Source organism: Alosa pseudoharengus, unplaced genomic scaffold (assembly GCF_046254945.1).
Source record: "Alosa pseudoharengus isolate Yale_2024_CS ecotype anadromous, Long Island Sound unplaced genomic scaffold, YU_APseudo_1.1 YU_APseudo_1.1_scf_13, whole genome shotgun sequence".
In the NCBI taxonomy this organism is placed as follows: domain Eukaryota; kingdom Metazoa; phylum Chordata; class Actinopteri; order Clupeiformes; family Clupeidae; genus Alosa; species Alosa pseudoharengus.
Window position 1 is genome coordinate 19,326,599 of NW_027468598.1, and position 17,429 is coordinate 19,344,027.

The window sequence follows — 17,429 nt, forward strand, 5'->3', positions numbered from 1 at the left end:
AAGCTGCTTGAACCCTCTTAAGACTTTTGAACTGACACTGAAGCTGGTGAGTTTTAATAGCCTTTGCTGTTATGTAGTTTGCAATGTGCTGACAGAATGCATCAGACCAAAGGCAGATCTTTCACATTATACCCTCAGGAATATAACCCATGGCATGAACTCATTCTTTGCTCAACACGGAGTTCTAGAAGAATCCTTCACTTTTGTGAGCAGAATGTGTGTGCATTTTGATATCTCAAGTGATGGACATGCATCTGTAGTATTTGCAGTGTTTTGTAGAGTTTGTCAGTGATGTATCTTCATTTGTAGTTTGATAAATTTATATTTTCCGCATCAAATAAAACTGGATTGCTGATTTGATGGCATTTTCAAAGGCCATGTGTAAACCAGACTCTTAATCTGAATGAACATTTTGCTTGGCCAGGCTAAAACTGTAGTAAATTGTGTCTCTTGGAAAGCGCCCAGGCAAGAAGTGGTATTTCTGATTGTTAATTTCATTCCACCATTTGTAAAAAAAAAGTCTAAAACATTGGTTATACAAGAATAATATTCAGCTTTACAGATTATTGTATGACATGGTTGGGTGACAGGGAATTAACATGATCCAGACCGTGAATGAAAACATTCATGCTATCCTCACAGTTTATACAGTAGGGGAAATCACTGGGGGAGTCCTTTGAAGCGCGTGTTATGACAAGTGATCCAAAAGCACCCTTGCCACAGAGCCTTCTGCTTTGAACACAGGCCCATCAGTGTGAATCGCATAACCCAAAGAAAAGGAAGAGTGTGAGCAGGTACTGACGGAGCTCAAACAAGGGACATCTCCAGAAAAATGTTTTATTGGGCACTTTGTGAACATTGGAACAAAACTGTTAACAAATGTTGTGTCGCTGTGTACATCAAGATAACAGCAACAACAACAACAACATAATGGAAACGTTGAAATGCAATCTTCACAGGGACCATTTGTATAGACACCTCAGCTGTAGAAAAGGATGCAGAAAGCCCAACTATTGGGGAAAATAAGATAATGGGGCAAAACTTGGCAAAGGTCAAGGATTTCCAACAAAACAAAATGTACCCAATAATTATCTTAAGCATTTTTTCCCAACGAAATAGCACCATAAACCATGCAGAGGTATATCCTAGCCGGACTTCTACTGAGAGTCTTTGACAATAGTCATCCGTCTATTCTTTAACTTGGTGATCAGAACAGTCTTTCCCCATTTGCAAAACCTCAGTGGACCAGTTTACAATATTTACATACCACTTGGACAACTTGATGGAACCAAACCACTTTTGAACCACTTTCAGCATTCACATTACATTGAACACAATTAATCCGATTTTTAGGTCAATTAAACAAGTTCGATCTGCAAGCCATTTTGCCTGCGGGGATGCAGATATTCACTTCAGCTAGCTGAAGTCAATTTTTTTTTCTCAGGATTTGCTTGGCCAGATTGTCCTTGCACTCCTTACACTGACGCCTGGGGCTCAGCCAGTCTGGTTCTTCTTCTGGTTCCACCTGAAGACAGAGAACATGCAATGAGTACAATCAGTGATTGTTTCAATATAGACTTTTAATATACTGTTCTATATATATATATATATACATATATACTGTATATATATATATATATATATATATATATGTATTGATATTTATTATATAAATATATTGATACAACTTTACAGTGAAATGTAAATTAAATGGAAGTTGGTGAACTTGATTACAGTATAGCTTTTTTATATAGCTCGATTACAGTATTATCAGCATAGCTTGCTTATTTATCATATTTTGATTTACTTATATAGATTACTTACTCTGAACTCTTCTGCTAGGAACACGCCTCACGCCTGATCCCGCTGCAATAAACATATAGACAAAGTAAAGTTACCAATGCATGAATTACTTCTGTCACAACAATCCAGAGAAACACACACAGAGATTCAGAGGCGAGTCGGACCTTGAATCATCTTGCTGAGTCTGTCTGATTCTGCTTCGGTCAGCTGGGAATTACCCTCGAGGTTTGAGATGCTGGAGAAGTCGAAACCTGCACACAAAAAGGAACAGGAAGAACGCAAATGAATGGATGAAATAGTTACCTGTTTTGTGTCTAATGGTTACTTGCCATTTTAAATACAGTACATCATGTCACTTAGATATTTGTGGATGGAGCTAGTAGATAGGTGATTATGGCCATTATCACACAGAGATCACACATACCAACTAAAATCATTTTATGTTACTTACTTCCTGCATCTACATCAGAACCTGCCAAAGACAAATGCACTACATTAGTAAATGTTCCACTTTTGTGTGTTTATCATTTTGTTTGCATGAAACAGATATTTGCTGTTTCATGAACTGAATGGACCAATGAATATGTTAGCTGTTATACTGATATGTATATTTAGCTGTAGTTTTGTCAAGTACCTGAGACAACAACCCTAGTCATGGTTGGTTCACCCTCAATAACACGTGTGACCTTTGTGATGGAGGGCTGTCCTTCAATGACTCTGGTAACTTTGGTGAATTTGGGCTCCCCTTCGATGACTCTTGTAACTTTGGTGAATGTGGGTTCACCCTCAATCACCCTGGTGATTTTGGTGACCTCAGGCTCTGAAGAGGCAAACGTTTTTTTTTTTTTTTAAATGAGGAGAGCATTTCGAATACATTACTTCCATCACAAGACACAATATATTTTTTTTGTCTAATATCTTCATGTACAATGCATTTAAGCAAAAATGGTATTCTGTGTAACATTACCTCTTTCGATAACACGAGTAATGGTCCTCTCTGCAGAAAAAAAAAGCATGGACCATTAACATCAAATTTCCTTCAGGTTTTTTTTTCCTGTTATGTAATGATAGTAATTATTCGTAAACGTACTCATAAACGTCAGTGGAATCTCCTGGTATCTGTATCCAGGCACATACTGCATTGGAACAGAGAAAGATAGGGAAAGGGAGAGGAGTTTAATGACTTTCCGTACAAAATGATTACGTTGCCATTTCCGACCCCAGTTCATGCCTGGCCTTGTTTAATCATTAGGTTGCATCAGAGCCTCCAGCCCAGTGCTTGCTTCTCCTTCGTGTGAGATGGTTGTGTAGGCATGCCTAAATATCATACCCTGATCTCAATGTACTTAATGATCCTCCTCAGTAGCGTTAACAGGTCCTGGCTTCCAACTGGCGTCTCTTCAGAGGGAGAGCACAAAAGACAGTGTTAGAGACCACTGTAGTCTGTCTGTACATTGTGTGCTTTTTTTCCTGAAAATCCCTGGATAAGATTAACAGCATCTGGATTTGAAATCTCGCAATGTTTTTGAAGTTGGTGATAAAAGTTTTGAGTGAAATCATCTGGCAGAGTGCAATGGTGACAGACATGGTGGCAAAATACAACTGTCGGTACGAAAAAAAAAAATGAGAACAATCGGTTCTACTTAGCTCGAGTTGCTGCAGCCAACAGCTAGAGCAACCAGGCAGCTACAGTGTAGGGCATGTTCATGAACCCCATGTTCATGCCCCCAGAGTATAACACTGTAGTTGACAAGCTATTGACTGCAGCAACTCAAGCTAGGTAGAACTGATTGTTTTAATTTTATTTTGTTCATACCGACAATACTCGGTGACCTCGAGAAACAAAGATCTATGTGAAACATCACCGGAAATTCTCCTTTAAAGATAGGAATATTTGCAGAGAATACATATTGAGGGATGAAAGGACATAAATACCTCCAGGGTACAGAAGGCTCTTAACAAAGTGAACGACTCCATTGGTGGCCATAATGTCAGATTCCGGAACCTTGACGGTGTTCACCTGCATACTGTTGTTCACCTAGATGAAAAGGTGTCACCACAAAGACAACATCAGAGGATCTGACATTTATACCTCTCGTGGGAGTATCAACAACAATTTGGCAGCCTGTAGTACCTACGCCACTGAAAATCTATCTTAAACAGGAACCGAATGTGTGCTGATTTGACAAATTTTCCTTAATCCCATTTAAGACATTGCATGGTGATAAATGCACAGAAGGACAACCAGAGGAAATAGTTGTACCTCCTCCAGCCATTCACTTATCTATCTCATCACCAGAGAAACAACAGATTCATTCTGTCCTATTGTTCTGAAATTAATTAAACAGCTGGCCGCCTCCTCGGCTGTGGAAATAACATAAGCCAGCTTTTACTGCAACCTGGCGTGCCCTGTCACGGTTCTGCACTGCTTGTCTGCACCAGATGAAAATTCAAAACAGCTGCGGCACACATCTTTACATGCTCTCTACAGTTCTCCTGTGAGAAGGCACAGATATGTACGTGGGAGGGGGAAGTCCTCGCAGAATGCATGGCGTAAGTTTTGTTTTTAATCTCTTTTCCAGGATGGACTGTCAGACATCCTCTGCAGGCGAGCCGGGGCATTGTAAATGCAATACATGGCAGAGACCACAGTGTTGCACAAAGGAAATCCTCAGTGTTGGGTTCATGCAGGACATACAGCAGAAACACACAGACTTTTTAGTAAAAGGTAGAGTAGGATTAATACAATGGAATATTAGAATCATGTTGAAGAAAAAAGATTTTGATAATAGTCATAATATTACAAGATAAAAGTTGAAATATTATGTGAATGAAGTCATAACATTATGAGTTAAAAGTAAAAATATTATGAGATAAAAGTTGAAATGTAACTAGAATAAAGTCATAAAATAAAGAGGAAAAGTCCAAATGTTACGAGATTAAAGTCTAAATATAACCAATGGTGATGAGGAGGCTACTACAAGAACGCCCCTGCTGTAGTACTTTCGATGTTGGAGATGTCATGCTCGCTGGTGTCCTACTTCTTCTGGATCTAGGATCTTAATGATCAAGGGAATTGTTTCTTGTGAAGCTCCAAACCACCTTTGGATTGCACGGTGATGCAACCAGTGATAGCTCTGCAGTGAACCACTTCTTGCCAATTCCTCCTCCACAAAAGTGGCAATTTATTCCCAGTCCATGTGGTTCTTTCGTCTGAACAGCTTCTTGCATAATCTTTTTAAAGTCCTTATGCTTACGATAACATGGTGCTGATGTGCCAAAAGATGAGGTATTTCAACTTTTATCGCATCATTTTATGACTTTTTTTTTCTTGTAACATTCCCTCTTTTAGCTTGTAACATTTTAAATTTTATCTCATAACATTATTATGACCTTATCATCATAACACTTTGACTTTTATCTCATACTATTATTATTTTCGTAACATTTCAACTTTGTTCTTGTAATATAATGACTCTTTTCTCAAAACCTCTGAATTTCTTATCTTCAACGTAGCCTTAATACTCAGTCGAAGTTTATACTGTCTGCAGTGCATTATATATTATTGCCGTTTGTATGAAGGAACTGTTTGGCTTCAAACTGATATAGAAATAGTACCCTGTACTTTTTTCTCTGTACGTACAAGCATAACCTTCAGGTTATTTCCCTGCAGTGTCTTAAAGAGGTTGGTGACACCAGTCTCCAGTCCACCACCGATGAAGATGCCATTGCTGATGTGGTAGAGCAGGATTGTACGCAGGGCATCAGTGTCCCCTAACCAAGAGAGAGAATGACTTAAGTTATCTTCTTCAAAGGTCAATATCAGGTAATAAAGACCTTTTTTTAATACTAACATGGTTATATTTCTGTAAACACGAATATAATTGAACAAAAGAATAATAGAGGTGTTGACATACTTGTCAGCATGTCAATGTCACGTTGGCTCAGGCCAGCAAAGGCTTCGTCAGTCGGGGCAAACAAGGTGAAGTCTCCCTCCTGCTTCAGCAAGTCAGTCAAGCCTGCAACCTCCATCAGTTTCAGGAATATTCTGCCGCCAACATAAACACCGTTCTCTTATCACCATGACAACATTTACTACAAATCAAGTTTTGTTCTATTCGGTTACACTTTATTTTAGCAAACATATGTTAGTCATTAATACCTAACTAATATGTGTATGTATTAGAGCTCAATAAGGTATGTATTGAGCATCATTGCACATGTATTAGGTCTTTATTCAACAATTTCTTATTCTTACTTAATAGGTCATTTTTTTCTTGGTAAATTCTGAATTCAACTCATTGGTCTAAATCAAAGGTTATGGATATGTACTATGGATCAAAATAGAAAATGTATAGTCTTTTATATTATGTTATTATTCTGTCACTATAAGTCACATAATCAGACAGCGAATTAGGAGTTTATAAACTTTTATCAAGAATAAATTACCTACTGATTAAGAAATTGTTCAATAAAGACCTAATAAATGTGCAACGGTGCTTAATACAGACCTTCTTGAGCACCAATACATGTACATACACATATTAGTTATGTATTAATGGCTAACATGTGTTCGCTAAAATAAAGTGTGACCCAAGAGGCTTATTTAAGACCTTTGTGGCCTTATTCCCGTACTTGAAGTTTCCGTTGTCGTAGAGGATCTTGTACATGGATGACTCTGCAGGCTTGAGGAAGGCAGCCATAAGGTGCAGGGCCCCGTTGCTTCCCTCCTTACTGCCTCTCACCAGACAGGAATTCTCAATGCAGACAGCCTGCCAGACACACACCATAAAGTACACAAGAAGATATATGTGCACGTCACATCCATCAATCACAACCTGTCCGCTCACACACCCCATCTATTAGCTGTTATTGAGTGTTTGAAATGAGCTTTGTGTTTTTTAAGCAATAATTGGGATGATGTTGAAAGCTGGCCTAAGGGCTTTTTTTGCTCATTGTCCATGGTAGCTTTGAAAGCTTACAGTTCTGTAGATGAACACCCTGAGGAACTTTCCGGAGATGGTCTCCAAAAGTTGGCCGTTGTACAGCTGGCTGAGCACAATCTTCTCCTTCAGAACGTGGTTCTCCAGGATGATCTTCAGCAGGCGCTGGTCCATGCCCATAATCTCGTCTGAGGGTTAAAAAGCAAACTTGAACAGCTATTTGAGAGCAGACAGGCAGACAAAGGTCAGACATGTTGTTAACTCCTATGTTGACCTAGGCAGTATATACTGAGCTGTAGCTTGAAGCAACTTCTCCTCAGGCCATAAATCAGTGAATTATTTTTTCATGAATCACAACAGCATGACTTCTGGCTTGTTGGGTGGTCATTGTGCGATCTCTGGGGGATATCCCAGAAGGATTTATTTGCACCGTAAAGATTTGGCTTGTGGGGGTTGAACCAACATCGTAAAAGATCATCACTGGGGACCTCTTTCACACTTCCAGGACCCGAGGACCTGTCCATGTGTCATCACTGGACAGGAAACACCTGATGCCTTTGCCAAGCTCAACAGCGTTGTGCGTGGAATATTTGCACACCTGCTGTTGGAGGAAGCAGGAGGAGAGAACGCCTTGCTTGGGACAGGACAGATGAGTGACTCACCGGTAAAAGCTTTATTCATGGGAGCTAGCAGTGTGTACTCGGCCTGAGGTCTCATGGATGCGGCCAGACCCAACTCAAACAGCATGTCGCCAAATGTCGACTGGGAGGTGCCCACCAGCTCCACCACCTGTTTAGCTTAAAGGATTAAGGACATGTCCTATTAGTTTAAAAGCCCTTTAAGCATGTACATTTCTAAATTTTAAACAATGCCTACACAGCTATAAATTCAAATACATTTGCCATCTGCTTAACACAACATATTTTACAAAGCATTTTGAATTTGCCAAATCAATCTAAATTGAGTCAACACTAACCTGAGTCTGGCATGAGGACCTGATCAATAAGATGAACAACACCATTGGTGGTCACAATGTCCTTCTTCAGGACCATCTTGACGCCGTTCACGGTCACGCTGTCGCCGTCGCAGCCGATCTCGATGTTGGTGCCCTCAAGGGTCTCGTAGGAGGCCCCTGACATGATGGCCTCGGAGCATTGCAGTGTGTTCAGCAGGTGGAAGTTGAGCAGGGCTGCCGGGGGCAACCAAAGAGGGGAAACGATGATTACACCTGAAATTAATCCTTCTGGCTGACTTCACTTCCAGCTCATTGCCCTTTGTGACATTCGTGGTAGAGAAGGAAGCTGTCATTTAATTCAGATTCAAGAGCAACACAGCGTGAATGTGATACTAAAGGACCGCTGCATGTATATGTGTACATGACACGTACTTGTTTAGACCGTAGGAATTTCATGAAGATTACATGATGGAAAGTCCATTAACAGGAACTCATGCTACTCCTAAACACATTTACAGATAATGGGGTGAGCTGCTGAGGACGATAACGTGTGCATGGAATTTTACAATGTTGCAACAGTGTGTTTATGAACCTAATAACCCTCATATCCCTCGGATCCCAACGGGCCCTTCCTGAGCAATCCTTGTGGCAGATTCGAGTCATTTCTCTTCAAATGAAGTGGTCTGATCTGGCAGTAAAAGGCAGATGTGGGCCTCATAAAATGGCTGAGCCTTGAATTTGTGCCAGTTCTCACTGGTTTGTAAATGAGGCAGCTGCTTCAGGCCCTCGCTCCCTGCCAAGGTGTGTTGGGTGTAATTTAGGTGCGAGGATGCTCAATTTACAAGATCTGTTGATTTCTATCAAAAGCACCCTGAAGCGTGGCCTTTTTCTGCCCTTACAAATTACATGTCTCAAGCACTCCATTTGAGGAGAGATTTGCCTCAGTGTAACCTGAATCTTCATTATACTTGTGATACTGAGACTTTGTGAAATTATGGGCAAACGCTGTTAGTCCAAATGCAAATTCAGGAGATCTTCTGTGAAATAATCGCTGAAATCTAAGCCTCCTTTTCATTATCTCTACGCTGTGGTTGGTGGAATGTTTTCCAACTGTCTGAGAGCTTGAAACCCATCTTGAAGCTTACAGTGTCTTCTCTCATCTTTTTCAAATCAAAATCCTTAAAAGAATACATTTACAAACTGTGTTTTTGGTTGACTCTGACTGTATTTATAAAATACCTTGGGTGGCAGACACACTGAAACTGGCGTTTTCCGGAGCCTTCATGTTTCTGAGCTCCTTAAAGCTCCTAGGACTTACTGTGTCGCCTGTCACCAATATAACCTCGGTTCCTATACTTCTTATTGTCCCCATATGTGCGCTTTGGCTTTCTTATTTGTTGAAGGCATTCCACAGAGGCCCTGAGGCCCTATTTCCGCGGGCCACTGCGTTTACCTTGGAGAGCAGTCTGGTCTCCCATGATCCTCTCCAGAACGTCGCTGTTGATTTTGTCGAAGGCTTCGTTTGTCGGGGCGAACATGGTGTAGTGTCCGGGCTCGCCCAGTTTGTCCAGCAGACCAGAGGCAGAGGCGGCAGTCTAGGTGACAGACAGAGATGTGAATGTCAGGCAGCATGGACACTATCAAACAGTAGAACCAGCCTAACCTACACTTATACAACTACAATACCACAATGGCTATTACTTGTTCTGCGAGAAATACAAGGATTTTTAATGTGTGCAGGGAATGGCAACTAGTAGTTGAATGTTAGTAAGTGTTATACACTACATCTGTGTTGTGTCATAAAGATCCACGGGAGCTCCCCAAGACTTCTGAGGATATCATCTCGGCAGAATGCATAGATGTGTATGGATGGGACAGGATATCAGCTAATAGTTTTTTTGAGCCATGGTTGTCAATTCGCTTCCCTCACCATCAGGGAGCTGAGGTCATCCTCTGTCTCAATCACGTCCTGGATGGTCCTTCCCACAGCTGTGATGACACGGTCAATGACGTGCACCACGCCGTTTGTGGCCACCTGGTTGCCATGGATGATCCTGGCGCAGTTCACTGTGACAATCTGATATCGAGAGCAGAGAAAATGGTTGTCTTTTTGCACCACAACATTTCAATACACTTCGTTTCAGACCATTTGGATATCAGTGGTGTAGCTCTGGCATGGCCCTTACCCCATTGGGGTAGTGGTTAATCTGCAGGTTGAGGTCGTTGTACATGGAGGGGACTACCATGCCGTTCTTCAGATCCTTAGTCAGCAGACGTTTGTTGATCATGTGATAGTGCAGGGCATTGTACAACTCGATGTTAACATTGCTAACCAGTGAATTTCTTATTTCCTGTGAGAGAGAAGACAGACAGAGAGATATCATCAAAATAATCTCCTTGTTATGGTTGAATATATAAATACAAATTTGACAAGAGACATGTTTTTACTGGCTCCAGAAGATCCCAAGCCTCGTTGCTGGGGGCGAAGAATGTGTAGGATCCAGTTCCCTCAATCTCTTCCCTTAGTTGGGAACGGTCCGAGTAGTCTTGGGTGGTAATAGCCTTCACCAATCCAAGAGTGCCGTACACGTTATCAATTGGCATCACTGAGGAGGAAACATATTTCTCATTGATTTGCATTACTTACAATCATTTGGAACATGTAACACATGATTCTCACTTCATATGTTTTGACATTTTACAGTTTACTGAGTGATACATAGATGTAACATACATAGTTGTACATGTATGTAAGAAACAGTTTTGTGTAAGTACTCACAATTACACATAATTAAACTTAAACATAAACCTAATCATAACCCTGTTTTAGCAGTACACGGAACATAAGGACATGTAACATAAATGAAGAGTGGTGTCCACAACTCACCGACAGCATAACATGCATACATTTAGTCAGAACTGATACTTAATAAGAAGTCTTCAATAAGTCTAATTATTAGACATAGAATGCAGCATAAAATCACACCTGCAGGACATCCACGCATGCCATCCAGCTTCATGTAGCCCGGGCAGCACTCATACAGCACGGTCCTGCAGGAAACAAAACAAACACAGTCATCAGTCAGAACAGTTTATGTTCAATGTCAATATAATCCCATGTTTGATATGGTTATGGTGGCCACTGCTGCTCTTTGATGGCCACCTCAACTCAACTGCGGCCAGTCATGCGGTCTCAAGCAAAAAAGACCTCAGACTATACAAGATTCAGACTACACCAGATTAGCCAGTTGCTTTAGTTTGTAGATGGTTGCCTCTGCCATCCCATGAATCAGCAGAGTGGACATTATTGACTCCCTTGCGGTTCTGACCAGATAGTTTTCCCATATGGCTTCCATCATTTGTCTGCTTACATAAACAGCGCTTGTGGGCCAAAGGTTTTGCACCCGAAAACCGCAAGATTTATGTTACCACTGCAAAATTATTACATAAAGCAAAACAGGGCTTCATCTTTAAAGCTCAATCATTACACCACAAGGCTTTATTTTTGGAGCCTTGAGTAAAACATAATAGTAGCCGTTTGAAGAGACTGATATGTTTTTCCCCAAAGCAGTTCTATAAATAGCTTATAAATGAATTAAACTATTAATTCAGAAATATGAAAATCTTTAGGAAAACAAATATGCTTTAAAACAAAAAATATATAATTAATTATTAGGGGAAATATTAATTAAACTGCAATTAGCATTACAAGTACTTTTGCCAAACAAAAGGCTAATAGCTAAATCATATTCAGGTTGACTCCTTTTTATGTCAGGATCCAGGCTGTTGGCAGGTATAACTGAAAACACCAGACATTAATTGTGATTTCCTCTGTGGCCATTAATCAACTTCACACAATAAACTGGTGATAAGTGCCTTTTCATAAGCATTGGAGTGTAAGCATTACCACATGGCCAACAGCCTGTAAAAACAGGTTTACAGGTTCTGAGCCACTGTTTCAACTCCGACAAGGCTGCCTATTGTTAATATGGTCAGAATATATACAAGTGAAAGGAGTTTTAAAAAAAATCTTTCAGCATTGTTCAACACCACAGGGAGAATTTTAAGGGTCTGGAAAAATCCACTGGTGTTGTGCCAGGATATTCTGTTTTAGCCTATGGCTGATCTTATGTGAATAATTCAGTGCAGACAGAATAAACCATTAATGATGCATTTGCATATGTCAGGTTTATTACTGTAAATAAGGGTTGAGTTTGCTTTTAGTGAAGTGGAGACTTGAAGATTAAGGACCGTTGCTTCTCATAACACTAAGCAGACGATGTGATATTGTTCTGAACAGTTTCCTCTCTAAACATGGTAGCGACTGAGCAGGGGAACAGCAGCTACCACAAGTATGACTCATGTGTCTGGATGGAGAGATTGTGTGTGTGTGTGTGTGTGTGTGTGTGTGTGTGTGTGTGTGTGTGTGTGTGTGTGTGTGTGTGTGTGTGTGTGTGTGTGTGTGTTGGGGAGGGGTGGGGTTGGGTAAGGGAGGTTGGCGGTGGTTGAGGGTCAGGGTAAGGGGTGTGTGGGTGGAAGGACGTGGGGGAGGGGGTGGTGGAGTCAGTGGGTTAGGAGTCCTGGGAAGCCTCCACATCAACAAACGTTTCCATATGCCGCCTTGCACAGAGCACATTTGGATACAAACGCGCCTGAAGATGCATTGGTCCAGACGGGCTGGAGCTGTAAGTTGCGACGGAGGAAGGAAACCGAGGAGCAGAGGCGGGGGTGACCTGAGGGTAGTGGGGGTGGGGGCTGGAGGTTGGATGAGGTACCAAATGGAAATCCGCTAAGGCTTCCAGCAAAAGCAGGGAGCAAAAAAAACAAAGAGTTTAGTTGAAATGTTCAAAGCCATTACAGTTGGTTCTCATTTATTTATTTATTTTTATTTTTTTTGGGGGGGGGGGGGGGGTTGGGGCATTCTGTTAAGGAGCACAGGTGAGCGGTTGATGACTCACTGTCAGTGTGTCTGCCTCGGCCTGGGGCTTTGAAGGGCAGGAGGGAGACACTGGGGGAGGACAAGGTTTGGAAGGGGCTGCAGGGGTGAATGAGACAAGGTCACATAGGTTCAGCTGCGCTCCAGACAGTTTGGCAGGGCGATATATGACACACCTTAACACATACTCCCATGCATGGAAGAATGGATGAAAGAAAATCCTGAGACAGAGAACAAACACTTTTTCTTTTTCCCTGGGGAAATGCCGGGAAGCTGGAAAAGCAAATGTCAGCACTTCTTGCAGTAGGAGACCGTCTCAGACTTTCAAACAATACAATGCCACACTGAGTAATCCCTCCACACCTGCACCCACTAAAGAACTGAAATAACATTCAACACAGGTTACACATGGCTACATCGGGAGCCGTATTGAATGCAACCACAGCAGACAAAACAGACTACAGACTACACATTATTTTTAGGTTTTTAGTTTTCTTGATGATGATTTAATTTGATGATCATCCTATGTTTATCATCACAATCCTGGCAACTAGTTTAAACCCAATAATGAAGTGGGGCAATGCAGTTACAATCAGTCAGTCTTCAAACAAATAAAACTACTGAAACTAAAGTAAAGAACAAAACCCAGTTCACATAATGTTTGAAACCAATTCAGGGACTGTTTAAACGGTTGCCATAGATATTCATGAAAGCGTATGATTTAACAGGAGCCAAAGCCTTACTGGGGTAACAGATCAGCCCACTTGGCATGGCTACTTTACAACGGGGTGCTGAGCTCACGGAATTAACCAACCAAAAAAAGCAGCCATCCAGCGTCTGCCAAGAGTGAAATAACGCCACAACAGCACAAAAAGGCCGGCATACTCTGTGGAGCCATACATGCACATAACATGGAACAGTGCTTTGGGCAACGATGCCATGGCGTTGGAAGGAAGCCAGGCTTGAGGACATCGAACACAGAGATAATTTGCGGGGCTGCTCGTGGCCAGAACCGCTCTGTTTCACGTGACGACCTACACAAGGGTACACAGGCCGTCCCTTTTTGTGCTAACATCCTCCTTTCCGACCGCGGAAACTGGAATCGCAGCCATAGACATTACAGTGAAAACATACAGTCTAGCGTGAGTGGTTCACCACTGTGGCTGTTGCAGAAACCAACCCCTTTAAAGAAAACTCCAACTTTGTCCACCCCGGGGGTATTTCACACTCCTCGCGAACAATTTTGCTCACAAAAGGCCTCCTTTCTTCTGAGGGCCCACAGAGCATTCCCTCAGAGCCTGCGTCTACATGTCCCATGTTCATAGTCACCACAAATTCCCACCTCAACACTTTTCTTTAACCTTACCCTGTCTCCACCTACAAACATGTTTCAACAGAACCCAAGGTAATTTTTTCACTAATATTCAATCAGTACTATGGAGGTCGTAAAACTTTACTATCCGTATCAATCTTTTTTATGAGTCTTTAAGGCAAATAAGTTTAGCTGCAGCGTGTGTCAATAACCTGTTTTGCTCAATGTACTGTGCATTAGCCGTGCCTTTGAGGATTCCACAGAAACACCTTTTCTTTTTTTTAAAGTGGAGAGTATGGACGTGCGAGTGATTTTTCCAAGCCCAGAGCAGTGCCATAAATCCACTGACAGCTTCATAGAGCCATCCTCCTCTCCAACAGAAGTGACACAGAGAGGCAGACAGAGCTATAATTCTTCTAGCTTCCCTCAGAGGTAGATGGAAATAGCATCTGCTCGATGCCGCCTTTTCCAACTCGCTGTGATCCGGGAGCATCATTTGCACCTGAAATTATCAGGGGGGGAGGGGCTGGGTATTGGGGAGGGTTGGATAAGGTGACCCCTATTCTTCCCATTTGACCTTTGACCTTCGATCTCAACTTGAGAGCCTTTTGCGGCAGCCCGACCATCCCAGACCATCCCGAGGAGAGAGAAGGAGGCCGTAAAAGAGTCCCACTTACGCTTTCTTTCCGCAGATGGCCCCTTGGTACCAATTACGGCAAGTGCTGAAGTACTTCTTCTTGGTCCCCATGACTTGCTGCAGAGCACAGACATTAGGGCTGGAAAGTAGAGAGGCAGGAGGGAGACAGAAGATGGAGTTACCATGACAGCACTGCAAGAGGTGATATACTGTCTTTTGTTCTGACAGATGTAATATCCTTTAATTTTCATGCAGTAAGATCCCTCTTTTTAGTGGGCCCTTATGGGTCTCCATGACTAATTGGTTGAAACATGTTATAAGGTTGCATTGTCATATTTAAAGTTACTATTCATTAGTTCTGCAACTGTACATTTACAGTATATCACTTGCAACTGTCATGCAGTTATATAATATATAACATACAATAAAATGTATAATATATACACTATATATAAAAAAAGCTTTTTGCATCAAACTGCAACCCTTCAGTAGGGATCTCTTATGCAATTTCTCAAAATAATGTATATGCATTTTTAAAACATGCATTATCCCATAGGTGTCAACTACATTTCCTCATGAACACAAAGCTTACAGAAAGGTTACACAGACAGTCAACCTCAACTATCAACTTTCTTTTTTCTTTAAAAATCTAAATAGCTGAGGAAATAATTGTGTAATTATGAAAGCCTTACCCCTCCTTCTTTGCCCTGATGCGGCTGTGGGCCACAATTTTATCATAGGCTGAAGAGTCAGCCTGATCAAAGTTGGACAGCACAAAAAGTGCGAAGGCAGTTGCGAACAGGAGCTTCATCCTTTGTTTCCCTTGCTGACTGGACCCAAAGAGAATGAAATGGACTGCAGGGTGCAGAGAGCGTGCTTATATACTATGGGTCTCTCCAAAGAGGGAGATTGGCAACGTGTCTGTTAGATGCCTTAACCAGCCCCCTCTCCTCTCCTTTCCTCTCCTCCCCCTTCCTCTCTTCCCCTATCCCACTCCCCCTGGCCCTCAACACCAATGCGTTTCTGCACTATACTGAAACCGGGGAAAAAAGTGAGTCATTTGGATGTGGAGGTGGGAGAGGCAAGAAAGGAGTAAGTGAGTGAGTGTGTGCGTGTGTGTGTGTGTACGTGGGTATGTGCATGCAAGTATGTTGGTGGTGGAGTGTGTATGTGTGCGTGTGTGGGGTGGGGGGGGGGGGGGGGGGGGTGGGCTCAGCTTTCATTTTCCCCAAATTACTCTGAGGTCATAATTAGTGTTCTACAAATGGAAACTACAGTAACCACTTTATTGACATCTCAATATAGATTAAAAATAGATCCAGTGGTGATCGATCACTGTGGGTGGAAGACCTGAGACAGCTTGACACATCTGCTTTGAAGTTTGTAGCAGAATTAATCATCTCATGGTTAACAATTCAGCCTTGAACTGAAGTGAATAGCATTTCAGTGAAAACATGCAAACAAAAAAGTAATTCCCCTAGAGTGAGCTGAAATTACAGGGGGTGGACCACAAATAATTTACGCAATACAAGAGATGCTGTCCAGATAGAGAGGCAGACAAACCCAAATCAGATGAGAGGGAGATGGATCCAAAATCCTCATCTGGGATCCTCCTTTCATCTCATAATTACAGTAACACACACACACACACACACACACACACACACACACACACACACACACACACAAACAAACGCACGCATGCACACACACACACACACACACACACAAACAAACACACACACACACACACACAAACAAACAAACACATAAATACACACAGACAGACAGACTGTGTACAAAAACAAACACACACACACATATATATACACACACACACAGACAGACATATTGTGTACTCAAACAAACACAAACACGCACACACACACACACACACACACACCGTGATCAGGACCACTGATGTGTTTAGTGCTCCCTCTAGTGGTGAAATAGAGGGAGCACTGCAGCAGAGAGAGGACGAGATGTAGGTTGAGAGAGAGGACCTGGCAATCAGGACTCAGGGGAATAATAGAGGGTGAGAAAAATAAAGTCATCCCGAAAATTCTTATCATTCTGGTCTCTCAGAAAGGTTAGATATCTTATTTTGAACTGGGATTTGTGATATATGAGGTACAGCACCAAGGATTCTATACACCCATGCATAATAGCTATAACAGCCATCATGCAATCAGAATCATCATCATAATATCTAGCTTAGCATAACCTTTACACAATTGATGTCATAACAGCAGCATAGCTTTCATCAAAGTATGGTTATAAGAAATTGCAATCTGCGCTGCCTCAAAAATGTGTGAGAAAAGTGATATTTAACATGAAATTGCATTGTTTTTTTGTTTGTTACGGACTCATTTCACAGAATCGGAAGATTACAAAAAAGTGTAGCATGAAACAATTGTCTGAAGCATTCACACCCAATCTTTCCAGCTACTTATGTTTCTCACAGATTATCCCGCTGAATATGCTACAGTAAGTATACTTGAGAAGCCACAATATTTCATTGGCATGGCTTAAAGCCTAAAAAAAAAAGCTAATCGTAAGGTATCTTAATAAAGTGGAAATGTATCCCACATTTAATCTAAGACACGCTGTCTGCATCAGTGGTAATTCCTCTCATGTGTTTCCAATATTGAAACTGGGCCTGTGCCATAGCAGATCTGGCATAAGCAGCCAGAGCTTGTGAGAAGGAAGGACTGGATGGAGAGCATGTGATTTAACTGTACCGCACGCAGAGGCTGAGCAGAGGCCTCAGTGCCTGAAAAGGAGAAACCTCACCTTTGGGCTTACAGGACATGATGGCCCATAATAGGTCAAAATATATTATG

At 41.7% G+C, this 17,429-nt stretch overlaps 1 protein-coding gene across 1 annotated transcript; it reads right to left on the minus strand.

Moving 5' to 3' along the window:
- Window positions 1-823: 823 nt before the first annotated feature.
- postnb (periostin, osteoblast specific factor b) lies at window positions 824-15,487 on the minus strand. Its single transcript, XM_076282388.1, has 22 exons — window positions 15,279-15,487; window positions 14,627-14,725; window positions 10,688-10,752; window positions 10,150-10,307; window positions 9,888-10,052; window positions 9,632-9,778; window positions 9,155-9,296; window positions 7,723-7,935; window positions 7,409-7,543; window positions 6,786-6,934; window positions 6,439-6,575; window positions 5,721-5,851; window positions 5,447-5,577; window positions 3,739-3,841; window positions 3,134-3,201; window positions 2,894-2,939; window positions 2,771-2,800; window positions 2,438-2,623; window positions 2,255-2,275; window positions 1,968-2,054; window positions 1,825-1,866; window positions 824-1,525 (listed from the first exon to the last, which is right to left on the minus strand). The coding sequence occupies exons 1-22, from the start codon at window positions 15,395-15,397 to the stop codon at window positions 1,476-1,478; spliced, it is 2,424 nt and encodes an 807-aa protein (XP_076138503.1). The 5' UTR covers window positions 15,398-15,487; the 3' UTR covers window positions 824-1,475.
- Window positions 15,488-17,429: the final 1,942 nt, after the last annotated feature.

What these genes read in the sequence shown, in the direction of transcription:
- postnb (XM_076282388.1), bottom strand. Translation starts at nt 15,397, where the DNA reads ATGAAGCTCCTGTTCGCAACTGCCTTCGCACTTTTTGTGCTGTCCAAC. An exon ending in CTTGGGATCTTCTGGAGCCA is followed by an intron (nt 10,053 to 10,149) that starts GTAAAAACATGT and finishes TCTCTCTCACAG; the next exon opens with GAAATAAGAAATTCACTGGT. An exon ending in GGGTGTTCATCTACAGAACT is followed by an intron (nt 6,576 to 6,785) that starts GTAAGCTTTCAA and finishes TGTGTCTGGCAG; the next exon opens with GCTGTCTGCATTGAGAATTC.